The following is a 27,265-nucleotide window of genomic DNA, read 5'->3' on the forward strand; positions in this document are numbered from 1 at the left end:
GACTAAATCTCAATGTTCAAATCTACTCAGAATTTGGCAACGGCGCCAATTTGATGTTAGGAGTTTTCAAGGCTCCTAAGACAAATGTTGTAGTATAAAGATTGTCGAACCAGTTCTGAGGGATATCAAAGCACTGAGAATGCAAGTACTCACTTAATCTAAGTGCAAACAATGATTTAGATGGGTTTTAAACTATGACTAAAACTAGAAAGCAATAACAGAATGATACTTTCTTGACTAAGGGAAAAGAGAACTCATGGGCATAGGGATTAGACCTTGGGTGATCAAGTATCGAACTAAGGATGGCAAATGATCAATCAAACTATCAACCTTAAGCCTAGACACAATTCTAAGCAAGCTCTATGTCTAGATGAATGCTCATTTGCTAACATATCTCAAACATCAAATGTCTTTGGTTGAATAATATGAAAGCAATCATTACTAACAAGTCTATTAGCTATCTTAGCATCTTTAACAACAAATGTCTTTGGCAAAGTATACTAAAAGCCTAGGAGAGTTGTCTCGGGCATTTCATCGAACACCTTTCGGGTGAGAAATGCCTAAGGATCAACAACTGAGTGGCCAACTCAGAAGATGCATTATGATTACTCTACTAGCAAGGAAATACGAATGATCTACACTAAAACATCCTAGCTCTAAACTAATCACCCTTAATCTCCCTAACCCATGAATTCAAAAGGTGATTACTCACTAATCTCCATGATTCCTCTTAAACCCATATTGGATTTCAGATTAACCATGTAGAGAAATAGATAAGAAATCAACAAGAACTCAAGAACATAACAAATCAAAATCCAAGAGATGAACTTCTCAAGAGAGTTCTTGTGTATTTCTCAATGGATCAAAGATAAAAGATAATCCGCCTCTGGTGGCTACAAAAGATGTTTAAAACATAGGTTTAGAAAATAAAAACGTGCATAATGAAATGACCAAAAGGCCCTTAAGTAAAATAGAAATCGAGCAGATAATAGGCGCGGAGCGACCTCGGCATGTCGCTCCGACAAGTCGCTCCGGCCTTCGGGAGCGACCTCAGTGGGTCGCTCTGAGAGGTCGCTCCAGGCTTCGCTTCGTGTCGTCTCGCCATAGAGACGCGAGCGACCTCGGGGTGTCGCTTTGGGAGGTCGCTCCGAGAGGGGTGTGAGATGCGAGCGACTTCGGTGCGTCGCTCTGGGCAAGTCGCTCTGGGAAAGTGGGACACAGCGACTTCGTGGTGTCGCTCCGGGAGGTCGCTCCGGGCTCGTTCTCGCGTCTCCGAGTGATGAAACCGCGAGCGACTTCTCCCTGTCGCTCTGGTAAGGTCGCTCCAATAGGGAGGTCAGAGCGACTTGGTGGTGTCGCTCCGGACTGGTCGCTCCCCATGCCTTGCTCGCCCAATGACCACTCTAAACACTCCTTTGAGCTCCAAATGCACCCAAATGTCTCCAGAAACTCCATGTGGTACTCAAATACCTGATAGAGACATATGTATGCAAAATGCAACCTAAACATGTCTAAATCCTAATCTATATGATGAAAATGTTTATGAATGAATGGATAAAACAATGTAAATATGCAAGATATCAGAGCTTTGTGGCATTGATTTTGATAAGACTTTAATGAAGCTTATTGAGCTCTCTTCAATTCTCTTACACAACTCTTCTACTTAAACATTCATAAAAGAAGCCGTAACACAGGCGGTTTGATAAGGAGGCGTCCTGTTGGATGATCCGTTGTGACCCGCTCGACAACTAATCCGCCGCGGAATGGAACGGAATGAATAAACCTGTTTGACATCTCTATCTACGGATGGTCGATCTTGAGTTTGTAATATAAGATTCGCTACAAAGAAAAACAAAACGATAACAGTTAAAATAACGCTGATAATTAAACATATGAAAACACTTTTAACTGTATATTTGATAAAAGATTACATCAAATCTGTAACAATATGTAAATGAAACATCATGTTTGTTTACAATGGATGGCCGAAAGGATAGAAAGATATATAAATGAAAACGTCAAACACAACACAGTATTTTATCTCGGTTCTTCTTGTTTGCACTAGATTTGATGGTTTCTATCACCACCGCACATGTATCTAAACATTTGAACTAAACAATATAAAGAGATACGATGTACTAATATAAGCCAACGTATCACATGTATGTGTAAAGTAATTACTTACCAACAACAAAAATAATGGAATTAAAGGAAGGAATTCCCGGGGGGGCCGTTGGAAATAGCCAACTATTCACTAATTACAATTTACAACCAGCGAAATGCTTTATAAGTAATTAACGACGACACTCGTTAGTGTATACTGCAACTAACTTCACACGAGAATCATTAGGTGAATCTCAGAGTGTACAGATACATCCGCCACCAACTTTCTTCTATTTATGTATGTAGGTATTTAAGATATAGTTGACTCCTTCATTGATCAATTTCACCAGAAACTGCCTGATTCACCAACCAAAAACAATGGTTTAATTACATATCTTTTATTTTCATATATAAGTCAATTTTAGCAATTAAAAATATACATGCGCGTGTTTGGTATGTAATGGTTTCATGACGCACACTTACTCAAGATTATATGGCTCAGGTTTCTGCTGAACCTTTATCGCATCTCATGTTTTCTCTATAAATACTCCCCAAATACTAACCTAAATCTCATACAAGTTCCTCCCATCTTAAGTCATCACCTCTCTCGCGATATATTTGATCTGATCTACTTAATAACTAACAGAAACCGTATAGTACTTAGTCATATCATAAAATGGCTAAGTTCACAACTTTCTTCTTTATCATTGTTCTCCTCCTCTGCTCCACGCAAACAAACGCATCAGCCCAGCCTACTCCAACGTCCGTTTATCCGGGAGAAATCTCCGTTGAGGTCTCCCAACCTCACCATCACTCTTCTTATTCTATTTATAGTGAATTAATAAACATGTGGAGATATAAACAATTTAAATTTGTACAGAAATTAGAACAAGGAGAGGAAAACTGCGAAGGTGTTGGAGAAGAAGAGTGCTTCTTGATACGAAGAACTTTGGCTGCTCATACTGATTACATCTACACACAAAACCACAATCCCTAAATGATTAATTAGCTTATAATCATTCATTGGAATACTTTGGTAATGATATATTGTATCATTGTATTTTCTTTATTATCAGTCAAACTACTTCACATTTGTATTTATCTATATCACTTGATCTGAAAATATGTGTATTGATTATTAGTGGAAAAGTTAGGTACTAGTAGTATGGTTTCTTTTTCGACTATAATACGAAGTGATACCTAGCTAGTCACTCTGTTTCTAAATATAAGTTGTTTTAGTAAAAACACACATATTCAAGTTAATTTTTATTAAAAATTATCATTCAAACTATAAATTAAAAGTTAAAGTTTACCTAAAAATATGAAAATATCTTATGTATTGAGACATCAAAATCCTTTTAAGCATCTTATATTCCAGAATGGAGGGAGTATTATTTAGAGTTATACATCAACCCAAACAAGCTAATAATTTATCACATCTTCATTACTTTTTAGTTGTCTTAAATGAAAACAGTTGAGTTTCTTGTATATATTAAGTCCCTATTTTTGATATATACAGCAACATTTTTTAAAACCTCACACACAAACTAAAGATAATAAAAGCACACACCTGTCAAATAATAAGACACCTCCATGGCTCCATATATGTATACGTAGATTGTAGACATACATACTCTGAAATCATTGTGTGGATATTGAAAATATTACCACAGACTTATCAATAACTACCTAGGTCAATGACATACACATGATTCAACAAATAATTTTTCTATGTTAACGATCTTAGTACATATTCCTCAAAGTTTGATCATAATTAAATTTTTGGGAGAACTTGATTTTCAAAACATATTTTAATTATAAGAGCATCTCCAATGTAAAACTCTATTTTTTCTTCCAAAATTGAGTAAATGTGAAAATGAAGTAAAATTGTTCCAATCCTACTCCATTTCCCACTCTATAATGGAGTGATGAACAAACAAAAATAGATTACTCCATTTATGGAGTAAATTTTATTATGCAGTGAAATATGAAGTTGGATTGAAGCATTCCTTAGTCCAAATTCACTTTTACTCCATTTTAGAGAAAACAATAGAGTATGGATGGAGATGCCCTAAGTCATTGGAGAAAAGATTTTCTTGTGATATAAAATGTTTCGATACATTTGAAATCATTTTGTCAAATGAAAATTTTGATGAATATTTCTCAAATCTTTTTCTCTTTTTCCTTTTTTTTTAAATTTGTTTATTATTATTTTTATTGAAAAAGTTTTGTGAGAGACTACTATATATTGTGATTTTGTGAATGCTTTTATTATCGGTTGGCATGTTATAATCGAAATATATAAAGTTAGCATACAAAATTGATTGTTGACATCTCAAGCTGACCTACATAAATGCATTCCGTGTAAAACATTTGTTTAGAAGAAACTATAAGTTGAAGCAACATTTATTTGACAAATGGGTGGCATGATAATGAAATTTGTATCACTATACTAAATTCAAGTCGCGCGACTCTAACCAATCTTTCACTCCCCGTCGTAGTTTTCAGTATTTTCATTGTTTAAAATGAGATGTATATGAAGTTTGGTGTCATATCCCAATCCATCTGTAGATAATACGTGTTAATTAATGACATATTGATGAGTACTTGGCAATTTTGAATGGATATATCCCAACTTGGATTTTGAAAAAGAAAACTAAAATGTTAATACTTGCTATTAGCTTAAACACTCCACGATATGTGTTTCAAGCTTTATAAAATATTAAAAGATCGATTGCCGGCCTGTGGTTTGCAACTTCAACCCCATTTTGACTTAAAGAAAGTAAACTAGATCCATATTATATTGTTTTTTGTAAGATAAGTATCCCCCAAGCTGTAAACATCCACCTATATACATTTATTATATATACACTTATAAATTTATTTTCGTATATATTGAAGGGCACATTTATATCGAAGTCCATGGACGGCATCTTGTCTCTTATATAATTTATTTCAGTCTTGTATTTTTTATTTCACTTGAAATCATGAAAGCTAAAAAGATGAAGAAAGAGAGCAACCTAGCAAAACTGGTGAAATCTCCGGTTCGTTTTTTGATCATGGCACGTGATGCCTACATACGTAGCATGACATCATGCTCCGCCGGTTATATTCGTGGTGGTGGTGGCTCCGGCGGTTTCGGTTTGCCGGCTGGTAATTTCCAAATCTGCGAAGAACCAAGCACCACTCTCCCTCGTAGCTTCACACTCAATTCGTCCACGACGACGGCAGCGACACGTGAACGCTGCCGGTTTGTCTCGGACTACTCACGTGGTGGTGGAGAAATCACGGTGGCGACTGGAGGACCGTTGGACCTCCGAAGAAACTATAGCTGCATAGTGATGGGAAGGATCGATGAAGAGCAGGCTTGTGATAAGTTCGAAGAAGAGGATTTGCTATTTGACAAATTCAAGAAACGAAAAACAGATAGAGTTTTTACTATACGTCCAAGATAAAAGAAAAAAAAAGTAAAGACCCTTTGAATTTTTCGTTTTGTTTTCCTCTTTCTCGTTGATTTTTAAAGGGATTGATTTTGTTTTCATTGTTAAGTTGTTGTGCTTACAGGTTTCTTGTTAGTATATAAATTTCAATACATGTAGGAACCTTCTCTCCTAACACGACACCAACGTGAACATAACAAATAAAATAACTCTCTTGGGGGGGTGTGTGTGTGTGTAGCAAAATAAAAAGTTACGGGTAACAAAAACATTAGGGGTACCATTAGTAATGATGCGAGGAGATCCATGCAGTACCTTTTAGAGTATCAGAGTCAGTATATGTTCAGCAAACCAATCAAAGCTGATGGAGAAGATGCTATGCAGAGCTGGTGAACCATCTTTGTTTCTCCGTTTATTAGAGAATCTCCGAAAAGACATTTTAATTTACAAAATTTCGTATTTGAAGTTCAAAGATGTTTTTCTCAAAAGATAAAATTTCAAAATCATTTATATTTTATGCTATTATCTTTATTTTTGTCATAATTAATTTCAAATCACAAAAAATTATAAATAACTAATACATACATAAAAATATTATAGCAATATTAATTAATAAAATGTTACATTAAAAAAATTACATAGAAATACATAATTAAATTACGAGTAAATACCATATTATTCCATAAATATTTTATATATGATCAAGTAGTGCATTTTTAAGTTTTTTTTTGTAACATTGTTGTTGTCTAAATCTAGTTTTAGAAGATTTTATATTATTTTAAAATTTTTATTTAATTTTATGTGTAACACTTAAATTTATAAAAAAAATTGTAATATTTATGAGATACACAAATTTTAAGAATTAAAACGATAAAAAAATATATTTAAAGATCATTAATGTGATATATAATTGTAAGGACGAAAATTTAAATAAAAATATGAAACTTTAAATTTGAAGTTTTGATCATTGACTACAAATTTAAGGTTTTACTGCTCAAAATTAAAAAAAATTAAAGTTTCGAGAAAAAAAAGGATCGAGAGCGAAAAATTCATATTTGAAATTATATAGTTTTTGGAGATACTCAAATGCTTTTTGATATGTATCAGACTTGGGTTTATGTTTTGTGTTTTTAAGCTGTAACACGTGCTGGACTTAAATATGGATCAGCTTAGTAAGAAATAGATTTTAACTTCAGATTATATTTTGTTTCTCTGGCCCATTAAGATATTCTAAAGCCCAGCATACCAGAGCATGTTATATAAAATATAAAAAAGTATATATTATAAAGTCCAGCAAAGTATAAATAAAAAAGTGGGAACAGATCTAGCGAAGATAAAGTTTGCAGTGTCTTTTGGTACTGCGATTATGATAGGGTATCAGTCTGATACTATGCTGTAACTCCAAATCAACACGCTTCCTTTTAAATTTTCTAACGTATTAAAATATATCTGAATTAGTTATCAAAGCATCAATATATACTTAAAAAGAAAAATAGTCAATATATATATTTCCTAAATTCCAATTGTTGAATGACATTGTAAAACGATGGTCAGTTATTAAATTTACAATCCATTTATGTTATTAACGGGATACCATAAACTCTGGTCAACTTAATAATTCAAAAGAATTAAACATATAGTTAATCAAGTCATTGGTTGTGATATGCATATCATTAATAACATTTAATAATTTCCCATTGCATTCATCTGTCATTAACATTAAATATGGAAAATAGATTGACCACCCCCAACCTCTGTATTTATTAACCTCATCGTTTAATCTCCATCGACATCTTTTGTTAACATATTCTCTTTATATACTTCAGTTTCAGACAAGAACCCAACCAAAAAAAACATCAAAACTTTTGTTCTTTTCTTCTTTCACATATCAGCGAAAATTTTAAAATGGGGAACTGTCAAGCGGCGGAGGCAGCGACGGTTTTGATCCATCACCCGTCGGAGAACAAGGTTGAGAGGATTTACTGGTCGGTGACCGCAAGCGACGTCATGAAATCCAATCCTGGTCATTACGTTGCGGTGGTAGTGTCATCACCGACATTGAGGAACGAGAAAGGATCTCCCTTGAAGCAGCTCAAGCTCCTTCGACCAGATGACACTTTACTCATCGGACATGTTTATCGTCTCGTCAGCTTTGAAGGTATGCATTCAACTCCCGCTGTTTTGTTTTTTAAAATATAGAAAATATTATTTTTATTGAAAAAAATGTGAATGGGTTTTTTATAAACAGAGGTTTTGAATGAGTTTGCGACGAAGAAGTGTGTGAAACTTGGGAAGCTAATGAAAGAAGGAGGAGGACTCGAGCTGAAGAAGAGGAAGAAACACAAGCAGAAGACGGGTCAAGAAACGGGTCGGATCAACCGTCAATCTGATCCGAGTGAAAATGTGGCTAACGATACGGTAAGTGCATGTCCATGCTCTCATAATATCAGCCAGGACCGTATTATGTAACGTGTAGAATAGTGCATTATAATATAGGTCGCCGGAGAAGACGGTGTAGATGGGTTTATTATAAGGCGGAGCCAAAGCGGAGGAAGAGGTGGAGGTGGCTGGAGGCCAGCTTTACACAGCATTCCGGAACTTGGACCCTCATGAGACTTTAAAAGCGTAGATATTCCTTGAAGCTATCCGACAACATTGACATTAAAGTTTTATGTAAAGCGATGTTATTAGTGTTATATATGCTTTAATGAAGATTCAAAATATGTTAAAGAACTTTAGCTGTCCTAACGTTCAATATATTCGAGATTTAAAAGCTTATTAATATGCAAAATCACTTGCAGATTCAAAATCGCAAACATTATTAATTGATTTATTCCCCTGTTTATACAATGCATAACTTGTAAGATACACTCACTTTCAAAAATTATATGCAAACCGACAGTTTGTTGTACCCATGGATATTGTTGTTTGTGTTCAACCTAATTTGATTTTACGTAATACCATAAATCATCCATACAACCAATCATAAATTAAGATGTTTAGTCGTTAACTACCGTTCCTCTAACCAAATGATAGGCGCTTAAAAAGTTTCTAAACGAAAGACAAATGATCATAGTTATGAATATATTAATTTGTAATCATATTTGGTTGCTTTAAAAATTTGTTAGGCAGCTCATTTGGTCGGGCCTCTTTTCTCAATCATAGTTAAAGAAGTCAATATGCCAATGACTGATGCATAATTCAATTTGGTTCGGTTAACTAGACGCAATGTAATCGGAGTCTTACAGACCGATCAGCCTTCAAATAGGAGTTGAATCATCTTTCGACCTTTAGAGATCAGTTTAATGTCTTTAAATTATGTTTAATTTGAGGAAACCTAAATGTCCATACATATTCTTTTGCAAAAAGAGCTCGAACATGTAGGTATTTTTTCCCATGTAAGTTATAAACAGCAAGCAATCACCGGTTCTTTAGGAAAATACCGATTAACCGACCATATATAATTTAATAGATGGAATGTGTGGGAAAATAATATAAAACTAGAGATAAGGTAATTAACAGCTCAATCATCTTCAGTTTCAATAATAATCGTCCTTAGGTTAATACTAAGTACTAATATTATTGTTTAACGTTGCAATTCTGTTTCAGTTCTTAATGTCAGTGGTGAAAACAAGCTTGAAGATTGTTACAGACAAGCTACTCCAGCGATGACACGAAAAAGACCGGCATCCGAAGCAACCAAATAAACCTCACCTTTTGAATGATAATCATCGACGGTTGAAGACGGTTAATGATTTTCTAAGGATTTTGGGGCACTCTAGTGGAATGTGTTGGTTTGGTGGGGAACAAAGCTAGTGTTGTAATATTTGAATTGGAAAATTTTGTTCGAATCAAGTTTGTAATTATCATCAGTTAAGTTTACCGTTTCTCGGGTTGATAAATGAAAGTAATTGATTAAAAAAAACCTGTATTTCAAATCATAATGCATCACATGCAAGTCGTAACTACATAGACGCACTCGCACACATAAAATCAATAACAGATGGGCCAAATAAGAAAGTGTAATATCCATATGAAACTGTAGAGGAATGGGCCTAGCTTGACTGTAGTAGCCTAATTAGAATACCGAGAATCAACGATGATTTGTGATTATCTAAAACATCCTGAACGTAAACTGAAATCAGTAATAAGCTAATGTGTAATGTTTTTTTGTGAGAAAACAACAATACGTTGCGAAAGTCTCCACAGTGTGAAAGTAAACTTTCTTCTTTGATGATTTTGTTAATGTTTTAGCTTTTAGTCGATGTTATCACCACGATGTTTGTAGTAACGATGTTAATTGGTTCTTTTATTTAGGCTGTGTGTATCATGTTTGTGTGTAGACAATGCAACGAGCACTGTTTCTTAGATCATGTTTATTGTTGGTCTCTTAGGTTTAGGTTCTTAACGTAATATAAGATACATTCTTTTAGCTTTTAATTAAAAAAACTAAAAATTCTCTTATATTTCTTATTTAAAAGACATGAGGCGATCTTGGCTTTTCAGGATCTCACGACGTTGGGATTCTGGGGCGGGAGGCACGGTTTGGTGGGGTCTAGTGGATTGGCAAAGAGTGTATCAGGGGAATGAAAAGGAATTGCTTTTGTTTCTGCAAGAGAACAAAAGGGAACTGCTTTTGTTTTGTTTTTTGGCTCATCGGGTGAGTCTCTTCACGGTTACTTTGCAGGTTTATTTGGGAAATTTAGGGATGCTTGGTTTGTATGGAGGTATATTCTGGAATTCGTGGGAAAGATGGATCAGAGACAGATACAACAATACCACTACTGCTTGTTTTTTTCTTAATATTATTTTGGTATGGAGTGTAAAAATAAACAGATCAGTTAGGGTGTTGGAGATGGTAGTAGAGGATATAATATTCTTGGTATCAAAGTGGTATGAACAAATGATAGATTTATTTGGATTCTCATATCTTGAAGTGAACTCCAGGGAGAAGCATTATACGTATACTAAGATGAGGCTTGGTGTGGGAGAGTTGATAATACAATTTAATATCATTGTCTGGTCAGGAAATTTTGTTGTTGTTAGTTTGAAATCTTTAAGCTTTAGTTTGAAAGCGGTTTCTCTTATTAGAGAGTCCTGGAGGTATTGGAGTTTATGGTTATTGAAATATAAATTGAACTTGGCTGGTTTAAATAATAAACATATGTGGCCGGAATGGATTCGTGGTGAGGTTTGGTTATGGATACAATGGTATACTAATTGGAATCAGCATGTGGGATTGCGACAATGTGAGCGAGGGTTTGGCAGGTGTGTGTGGAGGTGTAACATTGGTTGGTTTCTGGGTGGCATCACACCTAAGCCTTTCCGCTTAAAAATATATTTTTTTATATGAAAATACTAAGCTGGAATTGCAGAGGACTTGGAAGTCATTGGACCATAAGTTATTTACGGGAAATACGGCAAAAACATAAACCAGACTTTTTGTTTTTATCGGAAACGAAACAGGATTTTGAATTTGTTCAGAAATTTCAATCTCACTTTGGATACGATAGTCTGGTTACGGTGGATCCGAATGGGAGGAGTGGTGGTTTAGCTCTTTTTTATAACAATGAGTATCAAGTAAAGATTCTTTACTCTAGCAATAGAATGATTGATATTGAAGCAGTGAGCAATGGAAAACAAGTTTTCCTTACCTTTGTTTATGGAGATCCGGTTCAAGAGCTAAGAGAACATGTATGGGAAAGATTGACTAGGTATGGACTCGCAAGGTCTGATCCTTGGTTTGTAATTGGTGATCTAAATGAAATTACCGGGAATCATGAAAAGGATGGGGGACCTTTACGAAGTGCAACCTCTTTTATTCCTTTTAATAATATGATAAGGAACAGTGGTTTATTGGAATTCCCAGCTCGTGGTAACAAAATGTCATGGCAAGGACGGAGAGGTAAAGGGAAAGGAGCTTTTACAGTCAGATGCCGACTGGATAGAGCCTTGGCTAATGAGGAATGGCATACACTTTTCCCATACTCTTATACAGAATATTTGAGGCTGGTGGGCTCAGATCATCGACCTGTGGTAGCTTTTTTAGAAGATAAATTAACAAGAAGGAGAAGAGGACAGTTCAGGTTTGATAAGCGATGGATTGGCCAAGAGGGACTCATGGAATCAATTGTATCGGGTTGGACAGAAAATCAGGAAGGATCATCAGCAGATTTTATTACTAAGATTAATAATTGTCGGCATGAAATATCTTCATGGCGAAAAAACAACCAACCATATGGAAAAGACAAAATTCAGGATCTCCAAAAGGCACTGGAAGAAGTACAAACAGATGACAATAAAACACAAGAGGATATTATTGACATTTCCAAGAAATTACAAGAGGCCTATAAGGATGAGGAGGAATACTGGCATCAGAAGAGTAGGAATATGTGGCATTCATCTGGGGATCTTAATACTAAGTTTTATCATGCTTTGACAAAGCAACGTCGGATCCGAAATAAAATAGTGGGTCTCTATGATGAGGCGGGTAATTGGGTTACAGAAGAAAATGGTGTGGAAAAGGTGGTGGTAGATTATTTTGATGGTTTGTTTAGTTCAACTAACCCGGGGGAGTTTGATAGTTTTTTGGAGGAGATAGGACCATCAATTTCCCCACAGATGAATCTTATGCTACTGCGAGTAGCAACGGAGGAAGAAGTCCGTCAAGCTTTATTCATGATGCATCCAGAGAAGGCGCCAGGCCCAGATGGAATGACGGCTCTCTTCTTTCAGCACTCCTGGAATGTCATTAAAAAGGATGTGGTTGAGTTGGTAAATAATTTCTTGGTTACAGGAAATATGGATTCACGGTTGAACATAACTAATATCTGCATGATACCAAAAATAGAAAGACCTACAAGGATGACGGAACTGAGACCGATAAGTCTATGTAACGTTGGTTATAAGATTATCTCGAAAGTGTTGTGCCAAAGGTTGAAGAATTGTCTTCCCCATCTAATTTCAGAAACACAATCGGCTTTTGTGGCAGGAAGGTTAATATCGGATAATATTCTTATTGCACAGGAAATGTTCCATGGTTTACGAACCAACAAATCCTGTCAAAATAAGTTTATGGCAATTAAAACGGATATGAGTAAGGCATATGATCGGGTAGAGTGGGATTTTATCGAGGCTCTTCTTCAAAAAATGGGATTTGATTCTCATTGGGTTAAATTAATGCGAGGGTGTATATCTTCAGTTCAATATAGAGTTCTTCTTAATGGGCAACCGAGAGGCCTTATAATACCTCAGCGGGGATTACGTCAAGGAGATCCATTATCTCCTTATTTATTTATTATGTGTACTGAGGCTTTAATCACGAATATAAAAAAAGCGGAGCGGGAGAAACATTTAACTGGTATGAAGGTAGCAAGAGCGTGTCCACCAGTTTCTCATTTGCTATTTGCAGATGATAGTTTGTTCTTCTGTAAGGCAAACAAAGAAGAGTGTCAGACTATTCTTAGGATACTAAAGGAGTATGAGACTGTATCAGGACAACAAATCAACTTTCAGAAATCCTCAATTCAATTTGGACATAAAATTGAGGAATCCAATAGGCAAGAGTTGAGAGATATTTTGGGGATTCAGAACCTAGGAGGTATGGGTTCTTATTTAGGTTTGCCAGAAAGTTTAGGGGGATCTAAGGTTCAAGTGTTTGGTTTTGTACAAGATCGTCTGAATAATAGGGTGAATGGCTGGACTCTTCGATTTTTTACAAAAGGGGGAAAAGAGGTGATTATTAAGTCGGTTATCACGGCTCTGCCAAATCATGTGATGTCGGTGTATCGACTACCGAAAGCTATAGTGAAGAAGTTAACGAGTGCAGTAGCTCAGTTTTGGTGGAGCCCAGGAGGAAGTACAAGGGGTATGCATTGGAAATCATGGGATAAATTATGTGCCCATAAGGATCATGGTGGGCTAGGTTTCAAGGATTTGACGGATTTTAATACAGCAATGTTGGGAAAGCAGCTGTGGAGGCTGATTGAGAAGCCAAATTCTCTTTTCTCGCGAATCTTCAAAGGACGGTACTACAGGAATGCTTCACCCCTGGAACCGATTCGCTCATATTCCCCGTCGTATGGCTGGAGGAGTATTATCTCTGCTAGATCTCTGGTTTGTAAAGGACTAATTAAAAGGGTTGGAACAGGGTCATCTATCTCAGTATGGAATGATCCCTGGCTCCCATCCACTCGCCCGAGACCAGCAAACAAAAATTTTCACGATAGCTACCCGGACCTCACAGTGGATTCCCTCATTCATCAGGAATCCCGAACATGGAATTTACAGGCAATTAGGACTTTGGTGGAACCCAATGATGCAAAAATGATTGAAAGTCTTCCTCTGAGTAGAAATCTGTTGGATGATAGAAATGGATGGCATTTCACTGAAAATGGAAGATACACGGTACAATCAGGGTATCAAATTGAAAGGATATATCCTGATAAGGAGAAACAACCAGAATTTTATGGACCCAACGTGGATATTCTTAAGGCATTCTGCTGGAAAGTGAAGTGTCCTCCAAAGTTAAGGCATTTTCTATGGCAGTTGTTGACAGGTTGTATAGCAGTGACCAAAAATTTAAAATCACGTGGAATACAAGGAGATACAAGATGTGCAAGGTGTGGTGATCCGGAAGAATCAATAAATCATGTGTTTTTTGAATGTCCTCCGGCACGACAAGTGTGGGCACTATCTAAGATTCCATCGAACCCAAATATTTTCCCTTTGGGCTCGATATTTGCTAATATGGATCATCTGTTTTGGAGAGTTAATCCAAAAATGGAGGATCATCAGTTTGCATGGATTCTATGGTACATTTGGAAGGGTCGGAATAATAAAGTTTTTAGTAATATTGATGTTGACCCGAGAGAAACGCTAAACTTAGCTGAATTGGAATCAACACTTTGGGCGGAGGCACAAATTGTTAATGATTCCAGGATGGCCCCTGAAGCGCAGTTCAGAGTTAACTCACAGACTACAGGAAGATGGTGTTTCATTGACGGTTCTTGGAAAGACAAGGATTATTTCTCAGGACAAGGCTGGTTCAGCACGCTTCCGGAGTTTGAGGGTTTGTTAGGGGCAAGAAATGTAAGGGCAAGTCTTTCACCTCTTCATGCGGAGTTGGAGGCTCTAATTTGGGCAATGGAGTGTATGAAGAACTTACGACAGTACCGGGTCACGTTTGCAACGGATTGTTCTCAATTGGTGAAGATGGTTTCTGAACCAGAAGAATGGCCGGCATTTGAAAGCTACCTGGATGACATTAAGTTTTTGAGAAGAAGCTTTACCAACTCAGAGATTGTTCATGTTCCAAGGACGGAAAACATAAAGGCGGATCGCTTGGCACGTAGTGCTCGGACACAACCGTCTTTCGTCGTACACATGGATGCGGAGTTACCACATTGGTTTACAGAGTCTATATGAGTCTGTAAATTTTCTTGCTGTCAAAAAAAAAAAAAAAAACGTTTTTTAACTTTCTTAGTTAAAAAGTAAAAGACTGTATTTTATATTACGCTAAAAACCCCAACCTAAAAAACCTGCAATAAACATGTGGGTGGATCATAAAAGCCATCTTCTTATTCAACCAAAGGAGGTCGTATCTAATTTGTTTTCTTGCTGTTGTTATATTATGAGGAAAGTATAATTTTAAGTTCAAACATAATCTGCCAACAAATTAATCATGTTTTAAATAAGGTTTTTTTTTTTGATAACTTTGGTGTGATCCCAAAAGCTTTCTAGTCCCAAAGACTAATCACCAAGAAACCTATAGAATTCCGGGTTTTCTTGCCCTTTAAAGCGTCTATGAATGGTCAAAGAGAATCAAACTCATGACGAAAACTCCAGCTGGAACCCCTTTACCACAAGGCTAAGGATTTAAATAGTTAATATTAACTTTCAGATTTTACCAGCTTTTATAATAAATTCTCTAAATTGTTTAGTATTTTGGTTTTTAACATATTTTTCATACCAGCTTTTAAGATAAATTGCTTAATTTTTTGGGTTTTTAAACATATTAACTTTAAGATTTACCAGCTAAAATACAAAAGTTGTAAGGTCAAGTATCAACAACAGATAGATCACCTAACTTTCAAAGGAATTTATTCGTAAATATTTATGATGCAAGAAAGACTTTTTAAGAATAATTTTCTTTATAATAAATGACTAATCAAATAGAAACGAAGAAGAAGAACGTTTGAATTTGACAAAATAATATATATACTTATACTATATAAAGGAAAGAAAGAAAGAGAGAGAACAAAAGAAAGAAGAAAAGCTCAAAGAACTCAAAAGAAGAAGAAAGATGTATAATCAACAACAGTATCCAGTTGGTGCTCCTCCTCCCCAAGGTAATAGATCTTCTCTCTAGTTCGGTTTGTATCGTCTCTGCTGGTTTAATCTTTGCTCTCTCTTGAATTCTTGCTGAAAAGGGTATCCTCCTAAGGACGCTTATCCTCCCACTGGTTATCCTCCCGCCGGTTATCCGCCGCCGGGATATGCTCAGGGATACCCTGCTCAAGGTTATCCTCCACCTCAATACTCTCAAGCTCCTCCTCAGCAAAAGCAACAAGTCGGTATGCTCGAAGGATGGTATGTTCTTGATCCCTCCATCTTTTTTTTTTTTTTTATTAAAATGATCTTTTGTTTGTTTAGTATCCAAATAATAATATGTGTTTGTGCTCTGTTTATATATATGTAAATCACAGTTTGGCTGCTCTCTGCTGTTGCTGTCTCTTGGATGCTTGTTTCTGATCGCAGTCGACGATTCTATTTACATTATTACATCATGTAAAGACCGTCTTTGTCTTGTTCAAATATCTCTCTTCTGTTGTTTTATCTTCTTTTTGTCTTGTGAATTTTTTTGTTATATTCTTATGGATTATTGACTCGTCCATGACCATATCTCTCTTTCATATACAAGAATTCGAAACTATTGAGAAGTAGATCAGCAAATGATCAGAAGTGTTAGATGAGGTGTTTGTCATCATCAACATCATATTATTATAACATACAAAAAACAATCCATTCAGACAAAATCTCATAGATGCTAAATAATGAAGAAACTGTTGGTTTTAGAATGAACAAAGATTGAATCTGAAAAGCTTGCATTGAACGTGAAACAGAGATAGTCTTAAATAGACTTTACATGACTCCAACTACTTAACGTAAAAAGCTCAACTAAGCAACTAAACTACCACGTTTCTAGCTCCTACAATCTAGGACGACTTATTCAAATTGAAAAGATCAAACAACTAGCTTGAAGACCACGTAACAACATAAACGACAGAGTTTTATCCTTCAATCCTTCCCTTAAACTGAAACGGCTCCTTTCAGTTTACTTCTTCTTTGCGCAAACACCCATTCTTCCTCTCAGCTTCTCAAATGTCTCTAGCTTCACGGCCTTTGTCATGATATCAGACAGCTGATCTCCAGTTGAACAATACTCAAGCTGTATAGTCCCCTCGTTCACCAGTTCCCTCAGAAAGTGATACCTCACATGAATGTGCTTACTTCTTCCATGTAGCACTAGATTTTTTGACAGTTTGATGGTTGAACTGTTGTCGCAGAACAGAATCGTTCCTTCTCCTTGTTTGAATCCAATCTCCTCAATTACATTCCTCATCCAGACTGCTTGACATGCTCCATATGCTGCTGCAACAAACTCAGCCTCTGTTGTTGATAGCGTCACTATAGGTTGTTTCTTCGATGCCCATGACACAGCTCCTCCTCCCATCATAAACACAAACCCTGACGTACTCTTCCTGTCGTCTACATCTCCTGCGTAGTCACTGTCTACAAACCCAACCACCTTCTGCTCTCCACCTCGTTTATATAAGATTCCGTAGTTAGGAGTTCCTTGAACATACCTCAGAATTCTCTTTGCGGCTAACAGATGTTGCTCATTGGGACGCTCCATGTACCTGCTCACCAGGTTTACAGAGTAGATCAAGTCGGGTCTTCTTGCCGTTAGATACCTTAGACTTCCCACAAGCTGCTTGAACTCAGTCGCATCTACTTCTTCTCCTGCTCCAGCTTTAGTTAACTTGTTTCCAGGTACGATAGGATTTCTTACGGAGTTGCAGTTATGCATTCCATACTTCATCAGCGTTTCTTCTGCATACTTCTGCTGGTTGATGAAGATGCCTTCCTCATCTTGAATCACCTCTACTCCCAGAAAGAACTTCATCTTTCCCAAGTCACTCATTGCAAACTCCTCCATCATTGAGACCTTGAACTGTGCCAACATCGCTTCTGAGTTACCCGTATAGATGAGATCATCCACATAAAGACTAACCACCAAAACGCCTTGTTCTTCTTTCTTTATGAACAGAGTGTGCTCACAGAAACACTTCTCAAATCCCTCCTTCTTAAAGTAACCATCTATGCGGCTGTACCAAGCTCTAGGAGCTTGCTTTAGGCCGTAGAGTGCCTTCTTCAGCTTGTATACCTTCCCTTGCTCCTCTTGTATCTCAAAACCCTTCGGCTGTTCAACGTAAACTGCTTCATTCAGCTCACCTTGTAGAAACGCACTCTTCACGTCGAGTTGAAACACGTTCCAACCTTTCTCTGCAGCTAGAGCTATCAACATTCTGATGGTATCCCATCTTGCCACTGGTGCAAAGACTTCATGAAAGTCCACACCCTCTCTCTGATGATACCCCTTCGCCACCAACCTCGCTTTAAACTTCTCGATCTCTCCTCGTTCATTGAGCTTGGTTTTAAAAACCCATTTCACTCCGATCACGGTTGCACCTTCAGGTAACTCCATCAGTTCCCACGTTCTGTTTTCTTCTATCGACGTGATCTCTGCTTCCATAGCTCTTCTCCATACTTCTTCTTGCTCTGCTTCCTCAAAGCTACTTGGATCCTCATGTGGTATGAATAGAGCGAACACATCTTCTCCTTCTTCTGCAATGATAAAGCCTGCATTACCAGAAATGTAGTCTTTCATCCATACTGGCGCCTGTCTTCTTCTGCTTGAACCTCCCACGTTTTGTGTTTGAGCCGAGCCATGATTTGTGTTTTCTTCTTCTTGCTCAGCTATATCTTCATCTTCTTCCTCTCCATTTCCAGAACCTTCTCCTTCTTCTCCACCTTCTTCTTCTTCTCCACCTTCTCCTTCTTCTCCGTCTTCTTCTTCAGGTTCGACATTCTCAACCGTTTCTTCCCACTCAAGTTCCTTCTCCTCTGTTTTTGCTTCCCAGTCCCAACCGTTGCTCTCATCAAATCGAACATCCCTACTTATCAGTATCTTTTTCGTCTTAGGATCATACAGACGATAAGCTTTAGACTCTTTGCTCAGTCCAAAGAACACACACTTTGTGCTCTTCTCGTCCAATTTGATTCTCCTTTCGTATGGAACCATAGCGTAGGCAATGCACCCGAAGATTCTGAGATGATCCACTGATGGTTTGTTGTTGCTCCACTTCTCTTCGGGTGTGACTTCGTTTACTGCAGCTGAAGGACTCCGATTCAGAATGTGCACTGCATACTGCGCAGCTTCTGGCCAGAAACTCCTTGGCACCGATCTCTCTAACAGCATGCATCTCGTCATATTCATGACACTTCTATTCTTTCTCTCTGCGGTTCCATTCTGTTGAGGAGTATAAGCTGCGGTTAACTGTCTTTTGATTCCATTCGCCTTGCAATATTCTTCAAACTCCTTTGAATTGAACTCCCCTCCTCTGTCTGTTCTCAGACACACCAGAGCTTGACCCAACTCTCTTTCTACTCCAGCTTTGAACTCCTTGAAGGTTGTAAACGCTTCTGATTTCTCTGTCAAGAAGTAAGACCAGCACTTCCTACTGTAATCATCAATGAAGTTGATTATATACCTCTTCCCACTCTCTGATGTTGGTGTGATTGGCCCGCAGATGTCACTGTGAACGAGCTGCAGTCCCCGTGTTGATTTCCACAAACTCCTTTTTGGAATGCTCTCTCGGTTCTGTTTTCCCCGCATACAAATCTCACACACCACCTCATCTCCATCATGAATGATATTAGGTAGGCCTTTTACCATATCCTTCTCTGCTAGTGATCTCAGACTTCTTGTGTTCAGATGTCCAAATCGCTTGTGCCACAGTTGATCATTCGGCGTTGTTGCTTGTAGACATCTTGTCTCCACTCCTTTAGTCTTCTTTACATACGCTCGTACCATGAACATACGGTTCTTGGTCATGTTCGATTGAATGATCAGCTTCCTCTGCTGCTTGCTCCAGATCTCGCAGACATCATCTTCAATGATAATCCGAAGCCCTTTCTCCTGAAGCTGACCCACACTGAAGAGATTGTTTTTCAGTCCTGGCACGTAGTAGACTGATGTAATCACAGTGATGATCCCATTTATCTCCAATCTCAGACTGCCTCTTCCTTCTACCATCATCCTCCTATCATCTCCGAGCTTGACACTCTGACTGAAGTCGTTCTCAAACTCTACAAACCACTCTTTGGTTCCACACATGTGGTTGCTACAACCAGAGTCTAAGAACCATATATGTTCTTGAGACTCTTCCACCGTGTCTACATGTGCCATCAAGAGCATGTCTTCCTCCATCTCAGCGTAATTTGCCTCCTTGTCCCAGCTTGGACACTCAAACTTGTAGTGTCCTAGCTTGTGACACTTGTAGCATTCAATCTGCTCTTTGTTGAAGCTTGTGCTCCCCCGACCTCTGCCTTGATAGCCTCCTCTGCCTCGTCCTCGTGAGAAGTTCTGGTTTCTTCCTCTTCCTCTGCCATAATCAGACTTCCACTGTCCCTCAACCTTCATGGCTTGCTCCTCTCCTGTGTTCTTGCTGAGATTTTGCTCATGTACCATCAGCGAACTCTGAAGTCCATCTACCGTTAACTCCTTGATGTCGTTTGATTCCTCGATGGCGCATACGACATAGGTGAACTTATCAACTAAAGTTCTCAGTATCTTCTCCACCACCTTTGCATCAGGCATATCTTCTCCAAGGTTGCGCATGTCATTGGCAACCACCATCACTCTTGCGAAGTACTCTGTGATCGACTCTCCCATCTTCATCTCTAGTACTTCAAAGTTTCTCCTTAGCCTCTGTAGTTGTGCGCTCTGCACTCTCTCGTTTCCTTGGAACTTCCTCTTCATGGAATCCCATAGCTCCTTTGACGTCTCCTTCTTTAGGATGGTTTTAAGGATAGTTTTATCTATCGAAGCGAATAGATAATTCTTAACCTTATGATCCTTGACAGTCTTCTCAGCTAGCTCTGTCCTTTGTGCCTCCGTTAAGATCACGTTTGTCTCCGGTCGATTGATCCCTGTTTCGATCAGATCCCACCACTCCTTGGACCTGAGTAGATTCTCCATGAGCATTGCCCAATGCTCATAATCTCCATCGAACTTCGGTATGATCAACGTATCCTTTTCACTCATCTTTTCTTCTCTCTCTCTGTCTCAGTCTCGTTGTGGCTCTGATACCACTTGTTGGTTTTAGAATGAACAAAGATTGAATCTGAAAAGCTTGCATTGAACGTGAAACAGAGATAGTCTTAAATAGACTTTACATGACTCCAACTACTTAACGTAAAAAGCTCAACTAAGCAACTAAACTACCACGTCTCTAGCTCCTACAATCTAGGACGACTTATTCAAATTGAAAAGATCAAACAACTAGCTTGAAGACCACGTAACAACATAAACGACAGAGTTTTATCCTTCAGAAACAAGAGAGTTTTTGTCTTTTGATCAAATGAATCTTCTCCTCGTGATCATCGAGAAATGGAAGGTTGCTTGAATGGTTGAGGATTGCCTTTTCCATTTGAATATCCGAGTAAGACTTATTAGCCTGCAGTTACGCGGTAGATGAGCCATCAATTCATATGGGTGTTACGTTCAAACTGAAGAATAGACAGAATGAACCATTTTTGAATGAATGATGAGTTGGTAAACAATTCACACTATGAAAACCATTCTTATTTCTGATGAAGCAAAATTGAGAAAAGTTCTCAAGCAGTTGTTTGATGGTGGACTAATCTTAAACTAGAGATTAAAAAAAAAATAAAAAAAAAATCCAAAATCTACCAACAAAAGGTTTCTGTATAGCCTGAGAATCATTCAGCATACGCTTAAAACACTTGTTTTATTCTTATTAACATGAGCTCTGTTGGAGAGAAGTCAGAACTGCTAACTCCATCTTAGCTGCATCAAAAGCTATAGAGATTACAATAACCCATCGAGAGCCAATAACTGATACAAGAAAGTGTGATACCTTTAAGTTGGAGACGAAGTTGATCTTCCATTTCCCAAGTTTGCCAGATCCTTGCTGTGTAGCTGTTCTAGCTGCTGATTATGTAATCTTCAAACTGGTTTGAAGGAGATGAATAAGAAAGTGAATTCAGATTGTGTTGTATTCTTCTATTACTACTAGATTGTAGATTTTGAGAAAATTTACAAGCAATTCAAATCTTTTTTTGCTTACTACTCTCTTCCCAAACTTTGAGAATGTCATAAACTGAAAGTGAATATTCTTCATCATTCTCAAAGTTTATGACACTTCTAGACCCCCCAACTTCTAATATAATCTCAATTACAACTAATCAGGTTCTTTTAAAATATGCAATGAACTCATAAAACTGAAAAATCCAAACTTGGAGGAAGGTGTAATCTCATTGCATAAAACAATCAAATCTAATGTACAGAAGAAGAAGAAGAAAGACACATCACAAGCCAATCAATAACTTGGAGAGAGAGAGAGAGAGAGAGAGAGAGAGAGAGAGAGAGAGAGAGAGAGAGAGAGAGAGAGAGAGAGAGAGAGAGAGAGAGTTGTGTTTAAGGTAGCAGACTTGGAGTGCTTAACAAGCCAATCAATGACTTGATCAATGTTGGTAGAGTTCTTGCAAGATATCATGAAGCAGCATACTTCTCTATTGAGCCCCCTGTTGCAAAGAAAAACATCTTCACACAATCCAAGTCCTTTTTTGTTTGTGTGTTTCATTCAGGTTTAAAAAGAGACTAACATTTCCTCGGTTAAGTCATCTTTGGAGAGAGCTCCAGGCTTATCGATTTTGTTACCAAGGACAAGAAGAGGGATACCGTTAAGCGAGGTATTGCTCAACAGATCATGGAGCTCGCTTTTGGAGACACAAAGGTTGTATGTGGAAGCGAGGTTGACCACCGAGATCCCAGAGTCTGATAGTGACACTTCCTTTTGTCACTTTCCTCATGTTGAACCCAACCGTAGGAATCATGTCTTCACTGTATCCACCGGTCTGAACAACAAAGAGGAAAGAGAAGAGTATCAATCAAATAAAAAGATTTGATTGGGCAGAGAGAAGTTCGGAAGAAAGAAGATTTGAATTGGAAGCGCTGCACTTATACGCTCCATTTCAGCCGGTAATGGAGAGTAGTTTAGATGGGTTTACATATGGGCTTTTAGGCCCACTTTAATGGGTTATTATACAATGATAAAGTCTATCTCTGCAGTGTCCCCCTCCATTCTGGTATTTTAAGAGCATCTCCAATGTAAAACTCCATTTTTTTCTTCAAAATGGAGTAAAAGTGAAAATAGAGTAAAATTGCTTCAACCCTACTCAATTTATGGAGTGATGAACAAACAAAAAAGAGATTACTCCATTTATGGAGTAAATTTCATTATGGAATGAGATATGGAGTTGGGTTGGAGCATTCCTTACTCCATATTCACTTTTACTCCACTTTAGAGGAAAAAATGGAGTAGGGATGGAGATGCCCTAAGGTAATCTCTAGATAATGCATTCTCGTTTGGTTATGGGACTTTTCTTTTTTTAAACATATGTAGTAATTATTACAACTATTTAAAGCTTACCATCAAGTAATTTTTTTTGGTTAAAAATTTTCTAGATTTAAATTGCATATATTTTATTTATACTGTATTGTTGTGAGACAAATGTGATCCATCAGTCACTCATGCAAACATTCAGCAAATAGTCTAATAAAGACACTTGATAGGATTACAATATCAAGGTGATGTTTTCCAAATTTAGTAAAATGGTCAAAACTCTTTCGTATGAAGAGCATGTCGAATATTGTATATAACTCACGTACGCTTTAGTAAAGTATGTATATATTTGATCTCTTTTTTTTTTTCTTTTCTTAGTGAAAAACGTAAAACCAACAAAAGAAGAAGAGCGAGTCAAATAAAGAAAGCAGGGAAAAACGGCTTAAGATACGTTACTCTAATCACTCTCCTTCCTTCACCCAAAAAAAAAAAAAAAGGACAATGTGGCCACAAGCTATCCTTACCTTAGTAAGTAAGTCAAACACACCCAGAAGAAAGGCAATACAATAACCAAATATTTATAACAAATGTAGTCTCATAAATCTCTTTTAGTCCCCCAAAAGGATATGTGAAAATAAACTAGTGACATGATTTTCGATCATCATGACAAAACCAAGAATACTCGGAGTTCTGTTTCAGCTCCTCTTAACGGCCGTGATTTCTCCGGTTTTGTCGGCTCACAGTTTACCGGACGGTGGAGATCATGACCGGTTTAAGAGACGCGACCCTCTTAACAGCTTTAGGTATTACAACGGAAGTTTCAACGTTCAAGACAAACATTATTGGGCAGTGAGTCTCTCTTCTTCGTCATCTCATGTTTTTTGTAGTAAATCTTTTTATTAACGTAGAGTTAAAAGTAATATTTTAATGGCATGTCAGGCTACGTTTTTTACCGGAATCCACGGTTACGCCTTCGCCGGAGCGTTTCTTATTGCCGGCGTATGCTTGGGTCTTTACGCAGCTTTCTTCAACAAAAGAAGACGTGTTTCTTCCACGCAACGTCGATATCTTGACCGTTACTATCTTCCTCTCTTCTTACTTCTTCTTCTCTTCATGTCACTCTCAGTGTAAGCTTTATATATAAACACTTTCTTCTACTCTATCCATAATGTCACTCACTCACTTAGTACCGGAGATCATTAGCTCAACTGAAAAAGACTCCGGTCATTGCGTCGAAATTTTTTTCAGTTCGAGTGACCGCTGGAACGAAACTGATATTATATGATGTGGTTTCGGGCCTAGTCATGAACCTCCTGATATTAAAATAAATAAAAATAAAAAATAATATCACTCACTTGGATTTGATAAAATTTAAACAGGGCAGCGACAGGGATAGTGATAGCAGCCAACCAAAGCTCGAAGTCCAGAACAGAGGAGATGAAAGAAACCATAGACAAAACAGGAGAAGATGTAGACAGAAACATACGTACCGTGATAACGTCGCTGACGAGGATACAGTACCTGTTGCTTCCCTACGATCAGACAACGACTCATCTACTCAATGTCACTAGCCATCGACTCAAAAAAGGATCTCAGATGATTCAAAGCTTTGTTCACCATAACGGTCCTACCATTGATCTCGCCATCCAAATCTCGTAATATATAGTCTCTCTCCTCTCCTCAGATCTTATGTTTTGTTTTTGATCTTCTCTCCGTATCAAAAGTCCAACATTGTTTTGGTCTGTATGTTTTTGTCTTCTCAGGTATGTAACTCATCTTGTGATTGCATCGACCAACTTATTCGTTCTCCTTCTAGCCCTCGGTAAGATCATTTAACATCCACTACAAGTTATGTCTTAAATTTTTATGTGTCTAATTATTTTAATTTTTGCTTGCATCTATCACAGTTCCTATCTTGCTTCATTGGCACCCTGGATTCATCATGTAAGCCATCCAACTAAACATAATTTCTTGTTAAATTGGATTGTAAAGATTATTTATTATGTTTCTAATTTTTTTACTAATCAGGGTGATATTCTTGTGTTGGATATTAACAACTCTTTCTTGGGCCCTAACTGGTTTCGATTTCTTCCTTCACACGTAAGCTAATCAAACCCTAAAGACAAACCCCAACTTGTTCCTGAGTCCTGACTCTAACTCCTCAGTTTTTTTTTCACTCAACGCAGATTCGCAGAAGACGTTTGCTCAGCGTTCAGTGGCTTTGTGCAAAACCCACAAAACAGTACACTGACAAATATTTTTCCTTGCATGGATCCTCTTCATTCTGACAAAACCCTAATGGAAGTCAGCTTAATGATCCGTAACTTCATCACCGAGGTATATACTTATATAAATCAATCAAGAATGGTAAAAAATAAAATATAAAATCCGCTGTTTCTTGACTTTTATGTTTTTTTCTCTGTTCTTTCAGTTAAACTCAAAAGTAGCAAGTTCAATGCGGTCTTATGCCTTGACTGACCGGAGTAGAACTGTATCATCGTCGGCGCCGCCGGAGTCTGGACTGATATGTGATCCGTTTTTAGGACAACAGATCAACAGCTACACACCACAAAGCTGCTCCAACGGCGCCATTCCAATCGGCCAATTCCCAAATGTAAGTCTATTTAAGTCCAAATCAACTCCTGTTAATTTGTGTTCTTAGGACACATAATGAACTAAAGATCTTTTTTTGTATTTTTAGGTTCTTTCAAGATTCACATGCCACGACAAAGATCCACCGGAAACCTGCAGAATCACCGGTAAATTCATCCCGGAAGCAGCTTACCTAAAGGTCTATGCTTACAGCAACTCAGCTCAGGGGATGCTGGACATATTGCCTTCTCTTCAAAATCTAATGCAATGCCTTCACGTGAAAGACACGTTATCGAGCATCGTCTCTAACCAGTGTAAACCCTTTAGGGCTTCAATGTATCGGCTCTGGGCGTGCATGCTTGCTCTCTCTCTTATCATGAAGGTTACGGTTCTGCTCTTCCTCGCTAGAGCTTACCAAGAGAGAGAAAAGAGCTTTGCTTGGTTTTCGATTCATCCTACTTCCGAAGAAGAAGTAAGACAAGTGAATATATAGTGGTGAATGTGTGTATGTATATCATTATAGATTTTGTTTTGTATTTACATTTTTTTTTCTGGTTGAAACATACAATATTTTTAAGAAATGTAAATATGACATTGTATCAAACATTTGTAATAAGTGTGACTCAACAAGTATTTGTCTACGTATTCAGCCAAAGGTTCAATGTTGCGTCTAACAATGCATTTTCGATTTGAGCTCTACCGAAGGCTAATCAACATTTTAATTTTAACAAAATTGGTAGGGAATGCACGAATATTAACTAGACAAAAATGTCAATAAACAACCATTTACGAAAAAACAATTATCCGTCAATTTTAAGTTAAAAAAAAACTATTTATTCAGAAAAAGACACAAACTCTAGGGTCCTGCAGTAGAATTCAATAAATGAAACAATACGAGAAAGGTTTGGAGACTCATGTGAGCTCTCAAGGTTTGAGAGCAAGAGAAAGACCAAACCTTGGATGCTTGTCTAACGCCTTAGTATCGATCTCACTTGAAACAGTCGCTAGTGATTTAGGCAACACCTCGTGCTGAAGCAGAGCACCGAGTGTGCCGTGGTTGTTGAGCTTAGTTTTCACTGAAGTCGAGTGATCAGCGAATAGTCCTGGACCTTTGCTCATGGTTGCGAGATCGGCGGAGGAGAAGCGGTGAAGATTGAGAAGAACGAATATCACTTGTTTTATTTAAATTAAACAAATAAATAGCGAATGAATATCCTTTATGTATTAATTAGGGCAATTGTGCACTTTTTGAGTTTTTGTCTCAAAAATAACATTAAAAAAAGAAAATTATAAAAATGATATTCATTAAAAGGTAAAATATCCCTAATGGTCCTACCTAAGACATTTGGTTTAAAATTAAATAAACAAACAAAATAAATAAAAACAAATAAAAAAATAAAAATGAAAAAAAAAATTATT

At 37.4% G+C, this 27,265-nt stretch overlaps 5 protein-coding genes across 5 annotated transcripts; all 5 read left to right on the forward strand.

Moving 5' to 3' along the window:
• Positions 1-2,451: 2,451 nt before the first annotated feature.
• LOC106426265 (phytosulfokines 5-like) lies at positions 2,452-3,327 on the forward strand. Its single transcript, XM_013866984.3, has 2 exons — positions 2,452-2,896; positions 2,984-3,327. The coding sequence occupies exons 1-2, from the start codon at positions 2,780-2,782 to the stop codon at positions 3,098-3,100; spliced, it is 234 nt and encodes a 77-aa protein (XP_013722438.2). The 5' UTR covers positions 2,452-2,779; the 3' UTR covers positions 3,101-3,327.
• Positions 3,328-5,000: 1,673 nt separating this feature from the next.
• LOC106426275 lies at positions 5,001-5,718 on the forward strand. Its single transcript, XM_013866997.3, has one exon. The coding sequence runs from the start codon at positions 5,091-5,093 to the stop codon at positions 5,556-5,558; it is 468 nt and encodes a 155-aa protein (XP_013722451.2). The 5' UTR covers positions 5,001-5,090; the 3' UTR covers positions 5,559-5,718.
• A 1,442-nt stretch (positions 5,719-7,160) lies between these two features.
• Positions 7,161-8,282, forward strand: LOC106431219. The gene is made up of 3 exons (XM_013872023.3): positions 7,161-7,698; positions 7,789-7,958; positions 8,037-8,282. Exons 1-3 carry the CDS (start codon positions 7,446-7,448, stop codon positions 8,151-8,153), a joined length of 540 nt encoding a protein of 179 aa, XP_013727477.2. The 5' UTR covers positions 7,161-7,445; the 3' UTR covers positions 8,154-8,282.
• A 7,423-nt stretch (positions 8,283-15,705) lies between these two features.
• On the forward strand, positions 15,706-16,440 carry LOC125588950 (protein CYSTEINE-RICH TRANSMEMBRANE MODULE 13-like). Its single transcript, XM_048760948.1, has 3 exons — positions 15,706-15,889; positions 15,971-16,130; positions 16,247-16,440. The coding sequence occupies exons 1-3, from the start codon at positions 15,844-15,846 to the stop codon at positions 16,290-16,292; spliced, it is 252 nt and encodes an 83-aa protein (XP_048616905.1). The 5' UTR covers positions 15,706-15,843; the 3' UTR covers positions 16,293-16,440.
• A 7,393-nt stretch (positions 16,441-23,833) lies between these two features.
• Positions 23,834-26,491, forward strand: LOC125588951. Its single transcript, XM_048760951.1, has 9 exons — positions 23,834-24,103; positions 24,194-24,381; positions 24,634-24,909; positions 25,018-25,076; positions 25,162-25,198; positions 25,283-25,354; positions 25,441-25,591; positions 25,686-25,868; positions 25,956-26,491. Exons 1-9 carry the CDS (start codon positions 23,918-23,920, stop codon positions 26,337-26,339), a joined length of 1,536 nt encoding a protein of 511 aa, XP_048616908.1. The 5' UTR covers positions 23,834-23,917; the 3' UTR covers positions 26,340-26,491.
• The last annotated feature ends 774 nt before the right edge of the window (positions 26,492-27,265 follow it).

This window comes from Brassica napus, chromosome A2, assembly GCF_020379485.1.
Source record: "Brassica napus cultivar Da-Ae chromosome A2, Da-Ae, whole genome shotgun sequence".
In the NCBI taxonomy this organism is placed as follows: domain Eukaryota; kingdom Viridiplantae; phylum Streptophyta; class Magnoliopsida; order Brassicales; family Brassicaceae; genus Brassica; species Brassica napus.